The sequence below is a fragment of the Microtus oregoni genome, unplaced genomic scaffold (assembly GCF_018167655.1).
Source record: "Microtus oregoni isolate MIOR12 unplaced genomic scaffold, Mior012 000014F_ref0000157, whole genome shotgun sequence".
In the NCBI taxonomy this organism is placed as follows: domain Eukaryota; kingdom Metazoa; phylum Chordata; class Mammalia; order Rodentia; family Cricetidae; genus Microtus; species Microtus oregoni.
In genome coordinates, this window is record NW_024543073.1 from 23,939,114 (window position 1) to 23,958,915 (window position 19,802).

General features: G+C 43.8%; 1 protein-coding gene across 2 annotated transcripts in view; it reads right to left on the minus strand.

Annotated features, from left to right (window-relative positions):
• The window catches only part of Acot12 (acyl-CoA thioesterase 12), a 37,512-nt gene extending 20,079 nt beyond the window's left edge, over window positions 1-17,433 (minus strand). For both annotated transcript variants that reach the window (XM_041663496.1, XM_041663497.1), the window contains exons 1-5: window positions 17,261-17,433; window positions 9,823-9,892; window positions 7,007-7,067; window positions 4,348-4,449; window positions 737-872 (exon numbers count right to left, since the gene is read on the minus strand). In XM_041663496.1, the coding sequence (XP_041519430.1) occupies window positions 737-872; window positions 4,348-4,449; window positions 7,007-7,067; window positions 9,823-9,892; window positions 17,261-17,390 (499 nt within the window). In that variant the 5' untranslated portion in view covers window positions 17,391-17,433. The remainder of the gene's footprint in view (window positions 1-736; window positions 873-4,347; window positions 4,450-7,006; window positions 7,068-9,822; window positions 9,893-17,260) is intronic.
• Between the last annotated feature and the right edge of the window lie 2,369 nt (window positions 17,434-19,802).

The following is a 19,802-nucleotide window of genomic DNA, read 5'->3' on the forward strand; positions in this document are numbered from 1 at the left end:
CCATGTGTCTGATACTCTACCTCCTCTTCTCAACTCTGGTCTTTGCCTGCCCTCTTTGTTCTGGCCCTTCTCATCCTGTTCTCACCTATTCCCGTCCTCTTCTGCCCTTTCTCTTTTTCCTCTCCCTCCTTCCAGGTCAGGGAGTTGGAACTTCTGCTGGCTTCTCCAACCACCCGGATTGGCTTGCTTCATCTCCTCTTCCACACTATGTTCTCTCTTGGAATTCGGAGATGGAGTTAAAGAGAAAGATCGAAGAGTTAGGAGGGGAACTACGACAGCAAAGAGCTTGGGAAACTGCTGAGGTCAAGTGTCAGAGTGGAAGTCACTAGGGAATATAATTAACTCTTTCCCTTCCATTCTCATCACAGGAGTCTTCCAGCAGGCATCTTTCCGCTTGGAGTTTCCTTTGGTGTTGAGAAGATACATGGCTCACATGAAGCCCTGGATGAGAAAGAGCTTAGTGACCTGTGAAGTTTCCTATCAACGTGCCCTGGCCGCCACCCCTACTTCACCCATGCTACTAAGGGCTTGCTCTCTAACAATCACCAAGACTTCATCTCCTGTCCCCCACTTCCTCCTCCAGAGGAATTCCAGCCTAGAGGCCTAGATCACCACGCGTAGTCTGAATGTTCAGTCCTCTTCCTCTCTACTGCCTAGGTATGTCAGAAAACGGATCTCGCATCAGCCACCCCACACTGTGCGTCATGACGCAGTTTCTGAGCGTAGGTTGACTCACCATCCAACCGGCTGCTCTCCTTCATGATGCTGTTGAAGGTGCTTTCGTGCTGCAGGCGGACTTTCCTTCTCTCCGCAGCCAGAGTGTATTCTACCTGCTCTTGCTCCGTTTGAAGCGGGACAGGTTTTAAATGGACCTGGAGGAAGAAAGTTTATCTTTGGAGCTGTCCTTCGCTGCTTCCTTCAAGGGCAGGTGCCCGGTGCGAGTTTTGCAATAGCAGAAGACAAACCGTATGCTTTTAACTCAAGTAAGGAGAGCATTTACGGGTGTTTCCGTGAAACATGCTGCTGAAAAGCCTTCCTCAGATTTCTTCAACTAAAAGACCAAACCAGGCTTTGTTAGTTCTCATTTGAAAGACACCTTTGTTTGTTTTCCTAATTTTATAAGTTTTCTGTGGAATGATAGAATCTAGGAGAGCTTTTGCCTTGTCGTATTGTACCGTGTGTTGTCCTGTTTGGCTGTTGTCTCTTGGAGGCCTGCTCTTTTCTGAGGAGGAAATGGAGGGGAAGTGGACACCGAGTATAGGGCAGATGTGGGGAGCTCAGAGGAGTGGGGGAAGGGAAAATCGTGGTCAGAATGTATTGTATGAGAGACGAATCTATTTTCAGTGAAAATACATTCTATAAATATGAAATCAACAAATTAAGGTGTGGTACTATAATTCCCCTGGATTTTTATTGATATTGTTCCTATCTCTTTACAAAATTGAGACATTAAGGGGAGGTAATAAGGGTATTCTAGATGGAACTCTCTTGTACCAAGAGATATTCCTAATTTGGAAATTTCATCACATGGTCAAAACAGTGCCTAGTAGAACAGAAAGGATCAGGATGTCAGTGTAATCTTCAGCTGCACTCCAGAAACCTGGGAGGCAGCGTCCAGGCTCCAGCTCCCCGACAGACGCCCCTGTCCTGGTTCTGTGTGTGAAAGGTCTTGGCAGCTCCAGGATCCCTTTGGTCTGAACCTGACCCTTTACCCAGATAAGGGTGAAAAAAATCTCGTGACTCATCATTTGCTGTTTAAAGTCCAAGAGTCCCGGAATTGCCCATCTCATGTAACAGGGATGTGCAGAGAGACAGTGACTCTTTGCAATGTCACGTTTTGGCTGCATGATCAGCAGAATCTAACCTTAGGTAACCTAAGGACATTTGTACCTCGCTCCTCTGAAAAGAAGACCCTTGAATCCATCATGATGATTCCTGTTACACGAAGTACATTTGTGTGTTTGAAAATAAACTTGAGAGCAAGTGCTGCCTGGAAGGTGAAGCCCTCTGAAGGTCCCTGTTCCTTCCTTCCTATGCTTCCTTCCTTCCACACAGTCTAGTCTTGTGGACCTTTCTAATTACTTGGCCTGTGCAATGGTTGAATCAAACCTTGTTAATCATTGATAGTTTTATCCTGGGATGAACTCACTTTGGACAGAGATCCTGGTATTTCTTGTGGTTCAAACCAAGCCACAGCCTTTCATGCCTCTCCACGTGAGGGGGTACCAAATAAGAAGGTACCAACTGGAAGGTACCAGCTGATCAGGAAAAGGTGCTTCACAGTTTATGTTGACTGAAGTAGCCAGTTGTTGGAGCACCATAAGGTAGCTGGCTTCTCAGAATGGCTCTTGGAAGCCAGTTCTTGTCTCTGTAGAGATGGGACTTAGGTGTGCCAACATGTGCCTACTCCACTTGTTACTGAATCCAGAATGAGAAGTATGAGGCCAGAGGGGGAAAAGATGGCCTCTGTGTACGGATGCTTCCTCATGAAGCAAAGGATGCTGATGTATCCTCTGGTCATTTGCTGTCAAGTATGCGAACTCTGTACCCACCCCCATAGCATTCTCATTGGGAAAAGTCTAAAAGCTTTCGAGAGAATCAAGAAGAAACTAAAGGTTGGCAGGATCTCTCTCACTGCTTGGATTTTCATGAATGCAAGGATTCTCTAATGCTTTGTCAATGACTTGCTAGGCCCAACTTATATCCAAGGAAGCTACATCTTTTTATTTTCTAGATAATATAATTAGCAGCTGTGCACTTGAGTTGTGATGGAGGTGGGTCTTGTATTTATCTGTTGCTTTCATTGGTTAATTAATAAAGAAAACTGCTTGGCCCTAATAGGACAGAAAATTAGGTAGGCAGAGTAGACAGAACAGAATGCTGGGAGAAAGAAGCAGATTCATGGAGTCGCCATGATTCTCCCACTCCAGACAGATGCAGGTTAAGATCTTCCCTGGTAAGCCACTTTGTGGGCTACACAGATTACTAGAAATGGGTTAGATCAATATGTAAGAGCTAGCCAATAAGAGGCTGGAACTAATGGGCCAGGCAGTGTTTAAAAGAATGCAGTTTTCGTGTAATTATTTCGGGTAAAGCTAGCCGGGTGGCGGGCCACAGCCCGCAGCTAATATTACAACAGAGTTGGGAAAGCAGCACCCTTCAGCAATGGGAATTTGCCTGCTGCACATTTAATATGAGGTCTGTGTTACAGAAAGTACTCCAGGTGCCAGAAGTCTGTGGGGTCACCTGCCAGCTAAGCATGGTGATGATCTAGCCCAGCTGTGCTATTGAGCTAGGTTTAGAGCAGCTACAAAGTATGGTTCAGTGGCCACCTTTGCTGGCTGCCGGGGAAGCATAGCTTTGTCCAAGCTATGTTGGCACTGGAGGCACTGTGGGGAAAATCTCAGGCAAGGAGGAGGAGTGAGCAGTAGACCTTGTCATTGGCCAGTGTTTAGGAGAAGCCATGTTTGCCTACCTTTGATCATTCCGCAATGAAATACTTAGATTATAATTTGAATTATTGCATTTTCACATGCGTTGATTTCCCCTAGGTATCCTAGCTCTAAGTAGAAGCAACAGAAAGGAAATTTGGGCATTCCACATTGAGGTAGATCTGGGCTCTGGTTGGGTGGGAGCTGAGCAACGTACAAAGACACAGTTCTTCTTTCAAGGATGTTTCAGCCCAGATGCCCTGAAGTTTATTTTTAAACTCTGCTAACTCAGCAGCTTTGATACTTTCCTGAAGGTCTAAAAAATGATTGGACCATGACTTTCAATTACTTTCCAAATTTTTCCTGACTAAAAAAAATGTTTGACTTAATTTTGAACTCCATAACCAAAAAAAGAACTAACCCAGTAAACAATATTTTAAAGAAGTAGATATGATTTCCAGATAATTTAAAAAACCGTTTTTCCTCTTTCATGAATTTGGTACATTTTCTTTAAGGCATTCCTCTCAAAAGAGCTTCCTATTCCATTCTATGATGTCGCCATAGAATAATAGCAATAAATATCAATGAATGAAAACCTTGAGGAAGTGAGTCCCCTCTCTCTCTCTCTCTCTCTCTCTCTCTCTCTCTCTCTCTCTCTCTCTTTGGTTTTTTGAGACAGGGTTTCTCTGTATAGCTTTGGTTGGAGCCTGTCCTGGAACTAGTTCTTGTAGACCAGGCTGTCCTCGAACTCACAGAGATCTGCCTGCCCCTGCCTCCCGAGTGCTGGGATTATTGGCATGCACCACCACTGCCCGGCAGAAGAAGTGAATCTTATAGTAAGAAGAAACCAATTCTAACACAGTCATTCCTGTGCGCTGGCTTACGAGAAGGATACCTGTTCACATGGAAAATTTACCTTTTCTTTTCCGACTGGTTTAACAACAAAGGTAGAGAAAGCCACACAGAGGAGCTTCTCGGCGCCAGTGAACTTGTCCTGTACTATGACCTTGATACTGATCTGAAGGACAGAAAAGCAAACCATCAGTCATCCAGATAACAGATTCAGCTGCGGCATGCAAGATACAGCTACACACTTTTCCAATCCTGCCTTCCGGTTTTTAAATGACATCAGCATTTTAACTTATTTTTAAGTGGCACTATCATTTCAATGATGATCTCTAAACTATGACAAATGGAACTCTTCTGTATGTGGGGACACGTACACTTGCCATGAAATATATGTGGGCTCTAGCTATCTAGGCCAAGTTATAACAGACTCATCATGCAGGGGAAATACTTATTAACTTTTAGGTTAATTTTCTTCTAGTTACACATGTTATATACAATATAATATTACATAATACGCACACCCTTATATGTAATATTGCATGTATGTTTTACAAATGTATATATGAGGTACATATTAATGTTTACATACATTATAAATTTATCATGTTGCATTTGAAGTCCTATATTCTAATTCTAGTTTGTCTTGCTATAATAAGCATTTTGAAATCATATTATAAGTGAATGTTCTCTCAAGAACAAGACGGCCTGCAAGAGAGAGGAACTCTAACTATTTTTAACCATTAGTCATTACATTTTATACCTTATGATAATGGGGCAGAACTGCTACGTTAGCTGTGGCTCGGTTTCCTCAGTTTGGTTTTTCTGGGGCAGTCAGCGAGTGACTGAGGCATTCTGTAAGGAGTCTACAGTGGGTGGCTCTCCCTCCGTGTGAAGAGCCTGAAGCTGGCTTTGCAGTCTTTGGATTTGGACTAAAAACACTCTCCTCATATCTTGCCCAGGTGAGTAACACTGCCTTCTGAGGATAATGGGCAAGCTGGGGCATCTCAGTTCAGCACAGAGTAATGAATGATAAAGTGCATGTATTTCTACATCCTCACCAGGAACACTGTGTACAAAAACAATCAATAATCCATGACTCACTTTCAGTCTCTTAATTTGAAACAGAAATTTGTATTTGCATGGTAAATCTCAATTTGACTGGATGGTAATGAATCCAACACGAACCAATTATTCTTCACCTCTACAAAAAAGCCCTCACCCACGTGGATGTTCACATTAGAGAAATACACAAGAAAGAAAAAAATAAAATATCAAACAAGAAAAGTCTAGCTATAACTCTGGAGTGTTAAAGTTCAGACACTATCAGCTACCAGGACAGTTGACTGAGGTGTATAATGGACCGATGTGTCAGGGCCATGGCATGGGGAGTTCACTAGGTAAGGGAAGAGTAGGTAAGACTGGAATTACACTCTATGTAAAGAAAAATAAAACTAGATAAGGTATAGGAAGCAACTATTTCTACATAAGGGGAAACAGGTGACGAGGGGCGATGATGCCCCAGGACAGGAAAGCAAATGAAAGGAACATAACATTTCCTCTCATCTTGAAGGTGACAGTAGGAAAGGGAAACCCATCTCATCTGAGCTGAAGAAGCAGAGATCAAACAGATCAGGGATCTGGGATTTGTTGGGCAGGGTACCAGAAAAGAGAGATACATACATAAAGAGAGAATTCTGGGAATGTGCATGTGATCTCCATAGGTCTAGACGTAGGGTTGATACCAAACTGTGCATGCACACCACGAATCTCACGGAACCAGACCAGAATAACTTCGGAGGAAACCGCATCACACTCGGGAGCTGTCAAGTGAACACCTCCGGACCTCGCACACTGCTAGGAATCTTCTGAGTTCTCCCTAGTTAGACCTCCCCAAGCCCAAGACTTCCACAGAGTCCACAAAAGACTGCTTCCTTCAAGAGGCACCAATTGCCTCTGGTAGCTTTATTGCCTAGCTGGCATTGCAGAGGACATGTATGTCGGAGATCCAGACACACAGTTTGGGTAACAGTATTGTAAGAAGAAGTAAGAACTAGAATCCATAGTTTGCAAAACCCACACACAAAGACACCCTTCCCTCTTGCATGTTAACTTTGTGTGTATCCTTCTGTGGCATCTGGTGTCACCGTGAATGTGAGTGGGGACATCAGTTCCTTAGCATTCACCTACTGTGCGTCTGACACAGATTTAAGGCTTTCTGAAATTCAGGATCCTTTCTAGGCATCCCCCTTTGTGTTCTGAAGGCAGTGAATGTAACATGAAGGACCAGGCCTGCTTGTTTGGGTTTTTACCCTGCCCAGCTCCCCACAACTGTTTAGCCCCAAAGAAAATCACACATAGGTCTCCATAAACTATAAGCTGATTGGCCCATTAGCTCTAGCCTCTCACTGGCTAACTCTCACATCTTGATTAACCAATTTTCCTGATCTATGTTAGCCCTGTGGCTCAGTACCTTTTTTCAGTGGGGCAGATCACATCCTGCTGCTTCAGTGGTCTGGGCAGGAGTGGGAGGAATCAACTTCCTCCTTCCCAGAATTCTCCTGTTCTCATTACATCATTTCTACTTCCTGTTTGGTTTTCCCGCCTATATTTCCTGCCTGGCTAATCAGTGTTTATTTAAAACATGATTGACAGAATACAGACAATTCTCCCGCACCAAGTGAAGATGCCCCTTTAGCAGGTGTCCCTAAAGAAAGGATGCCACTCACCTCCATGCTTGTGCTGAATGCTCTGGTCACTTTTGCTCGGATGGTAATAATTTGTCCAATTCTGTTGTTGTAAAAGAAAGACAGGTCTCAGCAATCCTAGCGCATTTCATTTTAGACTTAGAGATTTTGGTAGACACACGTGGCATAAAGCAATTCCGCCTTTACCTGCTGATAATGCTTATTCACGGAAAACTTGGGCTAAAGCTAATAGCAAAGACAGGCCTTCAGGATAGATGTTAACCACTTAAATCATGCTTATAACGCTAAGAGACTTCTCGCTACTCAATCAGAAAAGAGCTTTGGCAAGGACACTGTACAAGGTGACCCTATTTGCAATAGACACTTTTTGCATATAGCCACTAATCCCCATATAAATTCAGATAAGCACACAGGCAGAACTGTACCACTGATGCTTACTTTAAAACATTAACTAATAAACAAACAGACCAGCAAACATAAAGGAAAAAGTCAGCTTGCTAGGTAGACATGAGCCCTAAGAGCCGTTCCTCATCCCACCCACCCACCCACCCCTGCTATTGGAACTCTGAAAACTTTGAGGTCAAGTCTTTGGGTCACCGATCCCTTCATCTTAGGGGAAAGTAAGAGATGCCCAACGTAGGATCCTTTGCTTCCCCATCCCACCAGACTCCATCTGAACTACTTTGTCGCGGCTCACTCTATCTTGTATTTGTGTGCTCTACCCCACCTCATGGCCTTGTCTAATTACAGGCAGTGTTGTTAGGCCTTCCCCCCTTAACTTTCCACCTCTCTGTTCTGCCTGACTTTCTCAGGCAATGAAAATATTTAAGGTTTCTCCTTCTAAAATCTTTTTTCAACTCTAGTTTATTTACAGATTCGACTTTCCGGGAAGAATCACTGGTCTTTCTAGTTCATACTGCTCACTGAGTTCTGACTAATGGTGGCATTGAACTAAAAGTGTAATCGATGAGCCAGGGCTTCTGGGCTTGACAAGGCAAGGTTGTCTTGGGGACATAGGTCCAACAGCATAGAAAGGAATGATTGAAAATTCACCGACAACAGAAACCTTTGTCATTAAATGAAATACTGTTTCTCACTGTGGCCACAGCAGTGACAAAATGAATTCCTTCTGAGTGCTGTGCACAAACCAAGGCAGTATGCCAAATGCTCTGAGTCAAAGGAGACAGCATGCCACTCACCGAGCAACCACCCTGTGAGGTCAACGTGGTGATTCCTATTTCCCTCTCAACAGTGATGTAGTTAGCAACTAGCTGGGCCAGAGTTCAAACCCTGGTCTTATCTGAGTTCAAAGCCGTGGACACATGGTTGTCTTGGGCTCCTAGGAAGGGTAGCAATCAGTTCTACTTTAATCACAGTGCAGAGGCTCATTCAGTCCATGAGGTAAGTCAGCTGCTTTTCCTGGAAGAGTGGCCGTATCTAATCAATGCTTTTGTGTACAATCTGAGGCCCTGTACACTGTGTCTCTCATAATCTGTAGCAATACAGTCAGGAAAAGTAGTAGGGGAAGGAATTCACATTCTGAACAAATCAGTATTTTAGTATCCTTTAAAAAATGTTTAGATTAATCTGATTGATTTAGAAACGGATGAAAGTCATACAAGAATCTTCAGAGAGAGGATTTAGGAAATGTTTAATAAAACGGCCTATGCATTTGCATTTTGATGAAGCTGTTCTGTTTTTAGGGATCTTATCCCAAAATTCACTAGCAAAAAAATATGAATACACGCCATGTAAAGCCATATATTTAGGCATTCCCTGTAATAGCAAAAACAATTCAGTCTTTACTGATGGGTACTCACTGAGTTAGGGATCCGAATGTGAGCATGAGAGTTCCTACTAACACGGCGAACAACCGTGTGCATTGCTCTAGAACGGTTTTCTGGGTGAACTCATACGGGAAAGGTGGAGAAAGTGATATATACTGGAATTTATTTTTAAGGAATGTGAATAAATTCTCAATTATATTTAATGTAAAGGGGTAGTTATCGGATAAAAGGGTGGACACTTAATAGACAGGAGGAAGTCTTGGGAGCAGCGAGAGAGAAACAGAGTTTCCCAGAGTGAAACGTCTCTTTCCACATTTGAGCCTCCTGATTGTGTTTTAAATGACAAATCAGATACCTACAAAAAAAAATGCAGTCTTAGAACACAGAAAGCAGTTGGCCTGGACCCTGTTCACATGGTAGTTTAGCCCACCTGGAGAAGAGTTCTCTGAGTAACTTCAAATGCGGGGCTTGTGGCTACGTGATGAGCATCTGCTGAATTACTTACAAACTATGACTGGAATTTGCTTCAGAATAATTCACATACGGGAAAGACCACCAAGGGATATGAACACATGAGGGCTGATCATACGCACAGGCTGGTGGTGAGTTCTTGGGATACACCACACTGTTCTCGCTAATTTTATTGTCTAACTTGACGTTCTCTCCGATCAGGGCTGCTAGAACATACACGCACTCTGACATATGAAACGTCCCTTAAAATGTACTGTATTTACACACGAGTTAGAGTTGGCACCACACCAATACAGATACTTATTATCATCTGTCACGTAGGAAAAGGAGCCATTAGAGACAGAGTGATAGAAGGCGTGCGTGCGTGACATCACACAGCATCTAACGCTGAGAGTAACTGAACACAGCTAATACTGTGTGGGTGCTGAGGACAATGATGACCAGGGACCCCAGGATAGAGCCAAGTGCTTCTGGTTTTCTAAGAAACGCGACCAATGACTCCAGATGACTAAGGTGCAATAAACATGGACTGCAAATGAGCCAGAAACCTGCCGGGAGTGACGAGGGGAGCACCCTTACCTGGCCGTGTCCTCAAACAGAATGTCGTCCATTGAGGCAGTGACGCAGGAAATCCCGGCATGTTTTTCAGCTTCAAAACACAGGTAAAGGAAGGCCATGTTAGTAGCTGTGACTGAATGTTTTTTCAAAGGGAAGAAGGGAGAAACTGAAGTCGATCTGTTTTAGTAACACATCCGCTCACTCACTATAGCACCCCAGTGCCCCCCCTCACACACAGAAGCACAGTATGGCCTGTACTTACAGGCAGGCATTTGCTCTGTAATTGTTTCCACTGGGTGATGGAACTGTTCTCTCTCCTGAATTTTAACTTAGGAATCTCCAGCTTGAACTTTAAAACCAATACTCGGAAAACTGGCAACTGTTAAAAGTAACAATTTTAGCAAGCTTTTGGTGACTCTAAATGTTGTTAGATTACCATCAAACTATTGTCGTTCTTTTGTTTTATAAATGAACATCAGAGCTACATCCACTGTCTTGCCTAGCTTGTAGCTGCATATACTTAAATCACTAATGATTGTGAGCAGGGAGCGGTCTGGGAGCCCTTGAGACACCTCCCACATCAGAGGGGGATGTCTCCGGGAATCAGGGACACACAGGAAGCAGGCAGGCTGTGCTCATCACTTATTACCAAACTGACCAATCATGACAATGTTGTAGAAGGAGAGAGTTGGTGAGGAGGCACTCGACCTTTTCCATGGTCTCTATCTGCCCACAATTGCTTTAATTATTGGTTTTGCTTGACGTAAAAACACCAGAATTCATGCTATCTGGAAAAGATTTTATTCTTCTTTTGTTCTTGTTTTGTTTTTTTGTTTGTTTGTTTGGTTTGGTTTTTTGAGACGGGGTTTCTCTGTGTAACAGTCCAGTTAGCTGTCCTGGAACTAGCTCTTATAGACCAGGCTGGCCCTGAACTCACAGTGATCCACCTGCCTCTGCCTTCCGAGTGCTGGGACTAAAGGCGTGTGCCACCACCACCTGGATGCTATTTGGAAAAGATTTTGATGTGTGTTTCTGCCAGTAGAGGAAGTCAGTCAAAATCCAAACAGATTTTCATTGACCTTTTTTGTTTTCTTTTGAGAGAAAGTCTTTCTGTACAGGCTAGAATGGCCAAGAACTCACTTTGCAGCCCAAAATGACCTCCGGTACATTCTCTCCCTCTCTCTCTCTCTCTCTCTCTCTCTCTCTCACACACACACACACACACACACACACACACACACACACACACGCATGCACACCATGCACCGGGGCAGCTCCGAGTGCTATGTTTTCTGGTGAGCATCACCTTGCTTGGCTTACTGGTTTTGATTAAGAAACTTAAGCTTCATTCTTAAACTCAAAGGCATCACGGCTGACACACATTATAGAGGTGACAGTGAATTAAACCAAATTCTTGTACATTGATGTAATGGATTACAATATAAGTACCAATTGATCATCTCAGATAAAAGGAGGTGAGAAATTAACCATTTAGAACTCTGTGTAAGAGCAATGGGCAGGGAAGAGGCTTTGTTAGTTACAAAACAAGCCAGTGATGAGACAGGATATAAAGTGTCAAACTCTCAGCCTCTTCAGAGTGGGCTCAGCTTAAGGCCAGTAGAGCAAACAGGAGGGGTGCTTGGCTGATTTCTAGGTATCGAGCAGGGTCAGTGTCATTTTTTTTTACCAGTCTGGCTAGGGGCTATTATAGATCATTTCTGAGTCAAATCCTTAGAGCTGCTATTTTTCCGGAGAAGTACTGAATGTTCTCAAAAACAAACAATAAAACATTGACAAAAGAGTACCTAGCAAACACCCAGTGCACGAAGGGACAGGTTGTTAACTTAGAGTGTTCTTATTAACAGAGTATGATTGTGTACACCAATGCGACTTGCCAGATTTAAGAGATTGAATAATAATGTTAATGTCACCAATAGGAACATAGGGCTGCATTACATTTTCCAGGGGGCTACTATGCTTACAGAGCTGAGGGCTAGACCGTAGGAAGGACCAGGGAGAGTCAGCAGCAGGTAACAGCATTTACTAAGCACTTCTCACTGGCCATGCACCAAGCCATGCATGTCAATCACAGAAGGCTGGTACTATTACTGGTTCCATCTTAAATGAAAACATTTAATCCTAGACAGATTCAAATGATTGTTCTAGTGGTTTTTGACTACATAAAATAGGAAATCAAGAAAAGAGTTGGATAGAAGAAGCCCAGACAGCTATCAGAGAGTGCCTCACTGAATGTGGACCCCAGCAGCCATACTTTCTACTACAAACCTGCAGGAACCAATAACAAAGAAGATAAAGATATGAGTAGTCAGCATAAGGTCCCTTGCTTTTGGACATGACTATGTGTTGTCTTTTCTTCATTTTTCAAGTATGCCAGTAAGATGGCATGAATTCAAAAGAACCGGTTGTCCTTATCCTTACATTTAGATCGCCCTTCCTACTTTCTCACAGTAGAAAAACTTAGTGATATTGCTGATTACCTAGGGAAAGTTGGAAACAGATTAGCAGAGTGATGACAGAATAAGCCAAGGTGTCCACGTAGAGGGCTCTTGAGCCCAGATCTGAGCTGTAGTGGGGCAGATGGGAGAGGAGAGCGGAAAGGAAGGCTGCTGAGGAGACAGAACAGTGATTCCAGCGAGCCTGTGGCTAGAACGGAGACACAAGGAAGAGGGCTGAGATGGAGCTAGAGGGAAGGCCGAGAATAGATCCTGAAGAGGCCTGGAGGCTCTTGCTTGTCATCGTTTTAGAGCTGTTATTATTAGATATTGTTCATTGTCTTCTGATCTCTGCTGTGACCATTTGGCTGCAAACTCTAATGCACTTGGGACGATGAGGTATCTGCTGTTGCTAATGAGGTCGGTCGTAATTTTAGTCATTGCTCTCCTACACTGAGTGCAACCTTTCTGGTTGCTTTTAAGCATATCTGATTATAATATGCCTATGTATTATAATTTTTAAATTAATCTTGATTGGTGTTCTATGGATTCTAGAATCTGTATTCTTTTCAGAATGTTTGGGGGAAATTAAAGCCATTCTTCTCTGATTAGGGGCGAGTTTGTCCTACTTTCGTCTTTGGGGACTTTATACAGACCTAAAAGCTTTGTTTTCTTTTTTCATGACTGTATGAGACTTTGTATATGTGTGTATGGTGCCGGGGATTTAATTCTGACCTCGTGCATGCTAGGCAAGTGTGCTATACCATTGGCCCATAACCCCATTTTTGGTTGTTTGCAAGATCAGATAATTTATACTGATATATTTTCACATTTGCTAACTTTTTCCCCAACCATCTTCAATCTGTAGTGAAGGTTAACTAGTATATTTTAAATTTTATGTTAGTTTTCAGCTATTGACTTTCCATGCTGTTTCCCATAAGACACTTTCTATTTCTCTTTTTGAGGTTTATTGCCTTTTTTTGTTCTTTACAATAATATTATCAATTTCCTTGATATGATTATGATAGCTGCATTCAAGTCCCTGAATTTTAATTCCAGCATCAGTGTCATTTGTAGATTGGTCTATTGATAATCTTTGGAGAATGAATTCTGTTTGCCTGCTTATTTCTGTGTCCCTGTTCTCTATTATCTCCAAGCTCTCGTTGGTTTATTGTTGAAATAGTGGGTTCTGATGAGCTCTTTGAAAAGGATTAGTTTTTCTTTTGTTGGTTTTTTTGAAAAAGCAAGTAGTTACAGTTACTAAGTCCAAACTATAAACCCGTCATTTTAGAGATGGCCACGGCTCCTTCACGTTTTTTTTTTTTTTTTTTTTTGTCTTTACTAGGAGGTTGGGAGTCCGTCCTATATACACAGATTCAAAGTGTGCCAGATACCTGGCCAAGGATTACAAGCAGGGTGCTTTGCCTCCCTGGCTTTCTTTTTTCTGAAAACATCTCTCTTCATATTCTAGTGAATGCATTTTCCTCAACTACTGTCCTTTGGATGTTCAAACTGACAAACTTGTAGATTTCTAACTAAGTATTTAACTGGGAGAATACTTTCTCATCTGTAATATCATTAAACATCCTCTCCTCCCCACATGCCCCATAAAACTAAATAAAAAAGAATTAAGGAAAAAGGAAAAGCTAGGTCACGGGCATTCTTCTCTCCCAATGTAACTTTCATATGTTCCAAACACTTTTCATTCACTTCTCGGTCACCTTAATTTACCTTTATTTGCTGTTTTGTTCAGAGTTAATAGTTGTTACCTGTGGGGGAAGGTTTTCTGATAGGAAGTTCTTGACCAGGCTAGTGGAAAAACTAATTTAGCCTTTTAGTAAAGAAACAAAAGGTAAAGATGAAAAAAAAAATATCTGACATGATGAGATCAGCACATTCCGAATGCACTTTAGAAGGATTATGAAGATGAGACCAGAGTAAAGATGAGACCAGAGAACAGTTTGAGAGCCTCTCTGAAGCCCACAGGGCAGGGCGCTGGCGCTGGGGCTGGCGCTGGGTCTAGGCAACAGTATGGAGGCTCAGCACAGGGGCTGGTCTTAAAAGATTCCTCCAGAAGGAAGCGTTAGCAAATCCAGAAAGAAAAGCATCATATACTGAATGTGTGGAGAAGGAACCGATGTGGACAGCATGTCCAGGCTGAGGCCTAGATTTAACAATACAGGGGGTGAGTGAGCTCGATGCTCCTTAAAAGTGAACATCCAGAAAGAGTCACTGTTGCCATGGAGGGGAATTGTCGTCTCAAGAGAGTTCAAAACAAGGAACAGACGTGAGGGTGGAGGGTGACTCAGGGATGGCTTCGAGCTTCTGGGCTGAAGGAGGGGAAGAGGAGGGGCCCCCAACAGCTATGAGGCCTAATGCTGATGCAATTGGAGTTGTATGACTTTTTTATTTAAATATTGAGAAGCTGTTTTAGAATCTAAACTCGAGGGTTACAGCAGTGCCTTGGGGACATGACTATGGTCATTATTTTTCTTAGGAAACATTAACTGCACAGAGCACTGGTCAACAGAACTCAATGCCAGAAAAAAAAATGGCTCTTGCATTGTTCTTCAGATTCATCCACATTACCTGAATAATGTCCCTCACTATGCGGTGTCTTTTATTTACAAAGAGTGCTCAACATGGCCATCATCTGTATAACTTTATCATAACGATGCTTTAGCATTTGCAATATTAACATTACCAGTCATGATGTTACCAACAGCAATAAAATTGCTAAAGCCTAGTGTGATTGGTTGTCTACAGTCTTCCCAGGATCCATGTTTCCAAAAACGTCAAACTAGAAACTTTTATGTCAGTTTCGTTCAGTTGCCTTAGAAATAGATATCCTTATTACCAGCAATGCCAGTCATTTCCATACTTTTTCTTTTATTTACTTGTGGGTAAACTTCGTATTTCTGATTCCTTGTTACACTGCTGTGATCCAATCCAAATCTTGTTAGAAACTATTTGTTAAGACAGAAACCAAACACATCAGCCAATTGAAAGCAGAGTGTCATTGCAAATGCAGCTGAATTTTACAGGTGGTTAACATGCAGGGTTAATCTACCCAGCACTGGATTAATCTAGCAAGAAAAGTGGGTCCGTAATATTGTGAGCTTTACTTCTGTGCAGGATAAGGGACCCAGCTAGAACACAAGTCTTGCAAAGCTCCCTCCGGGGCTACTTTGTCATCTGATCACACATTTCCCCAGAGCTGGGACTAGGCGGTGGTAATGGAGGTTCAGCATAGTGGCTGGACTTAAGAGACTAGGGACTGTGAGGAAATGGGGAAAGATGCTGAAGCCGAGGAACAAGGCATGGAAATGGCCAAGAAAAGAAGAACAGGTGTGAAGTTCCCTGGGGAGAAAAGCTTTGACGGTGCCCATGGTACATTGTTTGTATGGAAAACACAATGTCACACTGTTCTTAACCGGGATGTCCTATAGATGATCAGTCTGGAGTTCTGAGCTAGGCTCAGAATCAACTCATGTCTGTCTGCCTGGCCCCTCTGAGAATGAGTTTTCAGCATCAAAAAAAAAAAAAAAAATCTATAAAGAATGAGAGGAGTTTGGGTTTTACTTCAAGGATGATGGGAAAATGCTGAGCGGCCCTAAGCTGGGGGAGAAGAGTTGGGAGTCACTGATATGATTCATGTACTCAAAGTTCACTGTGTTTAGATAACATCCCAAGGAAGCAAGATTGTACTAGGACACCAAAGAAATGTCTCCAGAAGGGAGGCATGGTACAGTTTATTTGTATCCAAGACTATACCCCTCACTGGTCAAAGACAAAAGAAGTCAGCATGGGTTTAGGAGACCCAAGTTTCAAAAGTACTGCTCAACCCAGGCTCTCAGTGAGAAAACTATTTGTACTATAACCCACTGTTACATCCCTCGATGTAAGCCAGTCTAAGTCAGAGCCTGAGTGTAGCGATGCAGAGAGGCTGGCTTTCGTGGTGAGACCATCACACAGCACTATGGACTGGGTGGACTGGACAATAGACATTTAGCTCCTTTGGACTGGCCAAAGCTTTCTTCCTGATTTGCAGATGGCTCTTGCAGTAGCCTGACATGCGTCTATGCTCCAAGACACAGTCCTTTGGGGTCAGGATGTGCCCTTATCTTCTTGTTAACCTTAATAAATTATCACTTCCAATATGCAAACATTGGGGATGGCATGAAGACATCACTAGGTCCATACTAGATGTTTTTGTTATCACCCTCACCCCTAGTGATTGGGGGAGGGGGTGGAACGCAAGGGCTTCACAACTGGACTACACCTCCAGGTCTTCTCCTTGCTGTTTTCACTCCCATCCTCTCTCAAGCCTTTCCTGACTGCCTAACAGCTGGTGGCAGTAAACCAAACAGAGAAGGGAATCTGGCAAAGGAGCAGTCTTTCCCCAAGGAAACATTTAGATCCCTTGAGAAAGCAGGAACTGTGAGCAGTCCTCTAAGAACGCCTTTGCTGTTGCAGCAAATAATCTCGTTGTTTGTAAAGAAAATATGTTAACGTGTGCATGTGTGCGTGCACGCGCGTGTGCGCACAAAACCAGGGCTTCATGCTTGAGTGTGAACCCTTTTTTTCTAGCCTCCGTTCCACTTAGTCAGTGAACTCAATCTTTAGAATTTTAAATATGGTTAAGTATAGATACAAGAAATCTATATAACAAAGTCTTTTGGCGGGTCTTCACTCTTTTGCGTGTTGAAGGGAGTCCTGTAAAGTGAACATTCAAGGACCACCGGTCTAGGGTGCTGTCAGTAGCTGTCTCAGTCATGACTTCTGTCTTCACAGCGCTCCTGCTGCTTCACAGCGCTCCTGCTCTCTGCCCTTGGGAACATTGCCCTTTCCCTTGGCTTCCTTCTCCCAAGCTATCTCAGGCTTCCACGCCACCCTAGCGCATCCCCTGTTGCTACCTTTCAGGATCCCCAGACGCCCTGGCCACCCTGGCCAGCAGCTGCAGCCCGCCCCGCCCGACGGTGCCCTCGCGTGGGCCCCGCGCTCACCTGCCAGGCAGGCTGTGGTGTCCATCCACTTGAGTAGCTGTCCTGCGCTCAGCTCGCCACGGGAGTCCGCATGTGCCGGCTGGATGGCCTGGCTCATGAGCACCTCACCCCGCGCCACCGTCGCTTCCATGGTCCCGGCTGAGGGCTGAGAGAGCCGAGTGCCAGTCGCCAGCGCCTGGACATCCTGCTCCCCCGGACCCGCCCCCGTTCCAAAGGGCGCCGCCTGCTCCCGCTGCCAGGTGCTTAGGAGGTGAGAGGTCAGGGTCCCACAAGTCACCCCCGTACTGCAGCACTGCAGCGAGGAGGGCGAGAGAGGACTCCCGGCCTCTCCCCGGTCAGAACCCGAGCGCTGCCCCAGCTCTAAAACTGGGGCGACTCTAGATTGCAGGACAGCGGTCATCTGCTGAAGACCTAGGCAGAGGAGGGCTCATGAGAAGGGATTGCATGCTTTTGGCTTTGCTAGGCTTTGGGGTTTTGTTGCACCGTCGGTTTATTATGGCCCTTTGTATTTTTTTTTCCTACTCTACATTGCAACACTCCAGGCCTTTGTTCAAACTGTACCTTCTAATTCTTAGGACACTGTAATGGCTCCAAAAATCATTTTGTTAGGAAATCAATTCTGCTGATAAACAAACAAAAAACAAAAGGCCATAGGAAGCTGATGTGAGTGTAGGGACATCAGAGCCACCCAACTAGAGAAGGCTGCACTCTTTAGATTTATCTATAAAACACAAGATCGGAAACTGTCACATTGTTACCAATGATCCCCACAAGTCCCCAAAGATGCCTTCTTCAGCCCTCTTTATGGGAGACAAATCTAGGACACTACCCATGAACTGAAGGACCACACTCAGAGGCTACAGCCACTACGCTTTCTTTGTAGAGTTCCGGCACCGACTTTACAAAGCGGTTCTTGTCAGGGAAACAGGGGCATCAGATGCCTTCAGGGGCTCCTAGATGCATGGATGGCTGCCTTGTGTGTGGTCGGTGCACACTTGTGGATGAAGTCACAGAGACCTGGAGAGGTGAGCTAAGACATGAAGACTAGCTCTTTGGAAGTCAGGACTTCCTGTCTTTCTTGGGACCTCACTGACTTCAGGGAATGACACTGGCCTCTGGCCACCAAGTGCAGCCCTGGAGCATCAAGGAGAGCCTGGTTTTTATTATTATTACTAATATTATCATTATAATAATAATTTTTATTACTATTGGTATTTCAAGACAGGGTTTCTCTGTAGCTATGGAGACTGTCCTGGATAGTTTCTATTATTTTAAATGACATGCATGTATGTGCCGGGGTGTGGGCATGTACACCTACCTAAGTGCTGGTCCTCAGAACCCCTAGACTGGAGAACTGAGATTTTCTTGGAACTGGAATCACAGGCAGTTGTGAGTCGCCTGATGTTACAACTGAGAGCCCACTCTCTGGAGAGCGATACTAGCTGTTAACCAGTGACCCATCTTTCCAGCCCTGAGCCTGGGTCCTTTGCCTCCCCTCTAAACACACACATACTTAGCAAGCAAGGCGGGAAGGAGTACTGACTTGACGGACTTCAGGAGCCTTCGTATCTGGCCAGTTGCAGACTACATGAGCACAGATAAAAGTGGAATGCCTTCAGTTAGGCAAGGAGGAGGTTTGATTTTGTAAGAGGCATGAGGCAATTCAACAGGACCTTTCAAAGGGGGGATCTTGTGTAGCGCAGGCTGGATTTGAACTTTCCTGTTTCACCGCTGCATTGACTTTAAAATCCATGAAAGCCGCTGTATCCGAGATGATCCCTTTTCATAGACATACAGTTGTTATTCGTTGGCAATGTGACTATGTCCATATCATGTGTAGTAATGTCTGGGGTGTTCTTAACACCTTTGTATCTATCTTCTGTCATGACAACCATCACTATTTAGGGATTAGTGAATGAGAGGACTGTTCAGCTTGTACTCACTTGATCTACTGATAACTCTATGGGAGGTTTTCGTTGATGTTGGACTTGGTCATGTGACTTGTTTGGGGATGGAAAGTGTGCTAGGTTTCTCCTTGGACTCCAGGAACATCTGACTTTTGTCATAAGGAGACTCTGCACCCACTAATGACATCACCACCTGACTGGATTCACTTGTTTTTGTTATGTTACTGGTGGAACCCCAAACCCATAGCTTCACAGAGCCTTCAACATCCATGAAGACTTAAGAATGAGGCATTACTGCTCAGAGTTGAATGCCAGTGTGGTGTGGGGGCTCATTTGTTACACAGCAATAACGCAGTGGGGTTTTATTCATAAGTGCTTGAGGGAATTTATTAAAGTATTAGAAGTGACGTATCTGTGGTCCAAGGTGCATTCCTTTGAGTAAAAACTGTGAACTAAAATGATAATATTGAATTATGTCCCTTCACGTATTTGAGTTGTTATCCCTTTTTGACATCTCATAAATGTGTAAGCTCGGGTATAAGAAGACATCTTCCAAAGATGTGATTTGAAAATGAGACATTTGTTTGTATATGTTTATCTGAGGACACCTCACCAAAGAATAGGCAGAGCATACA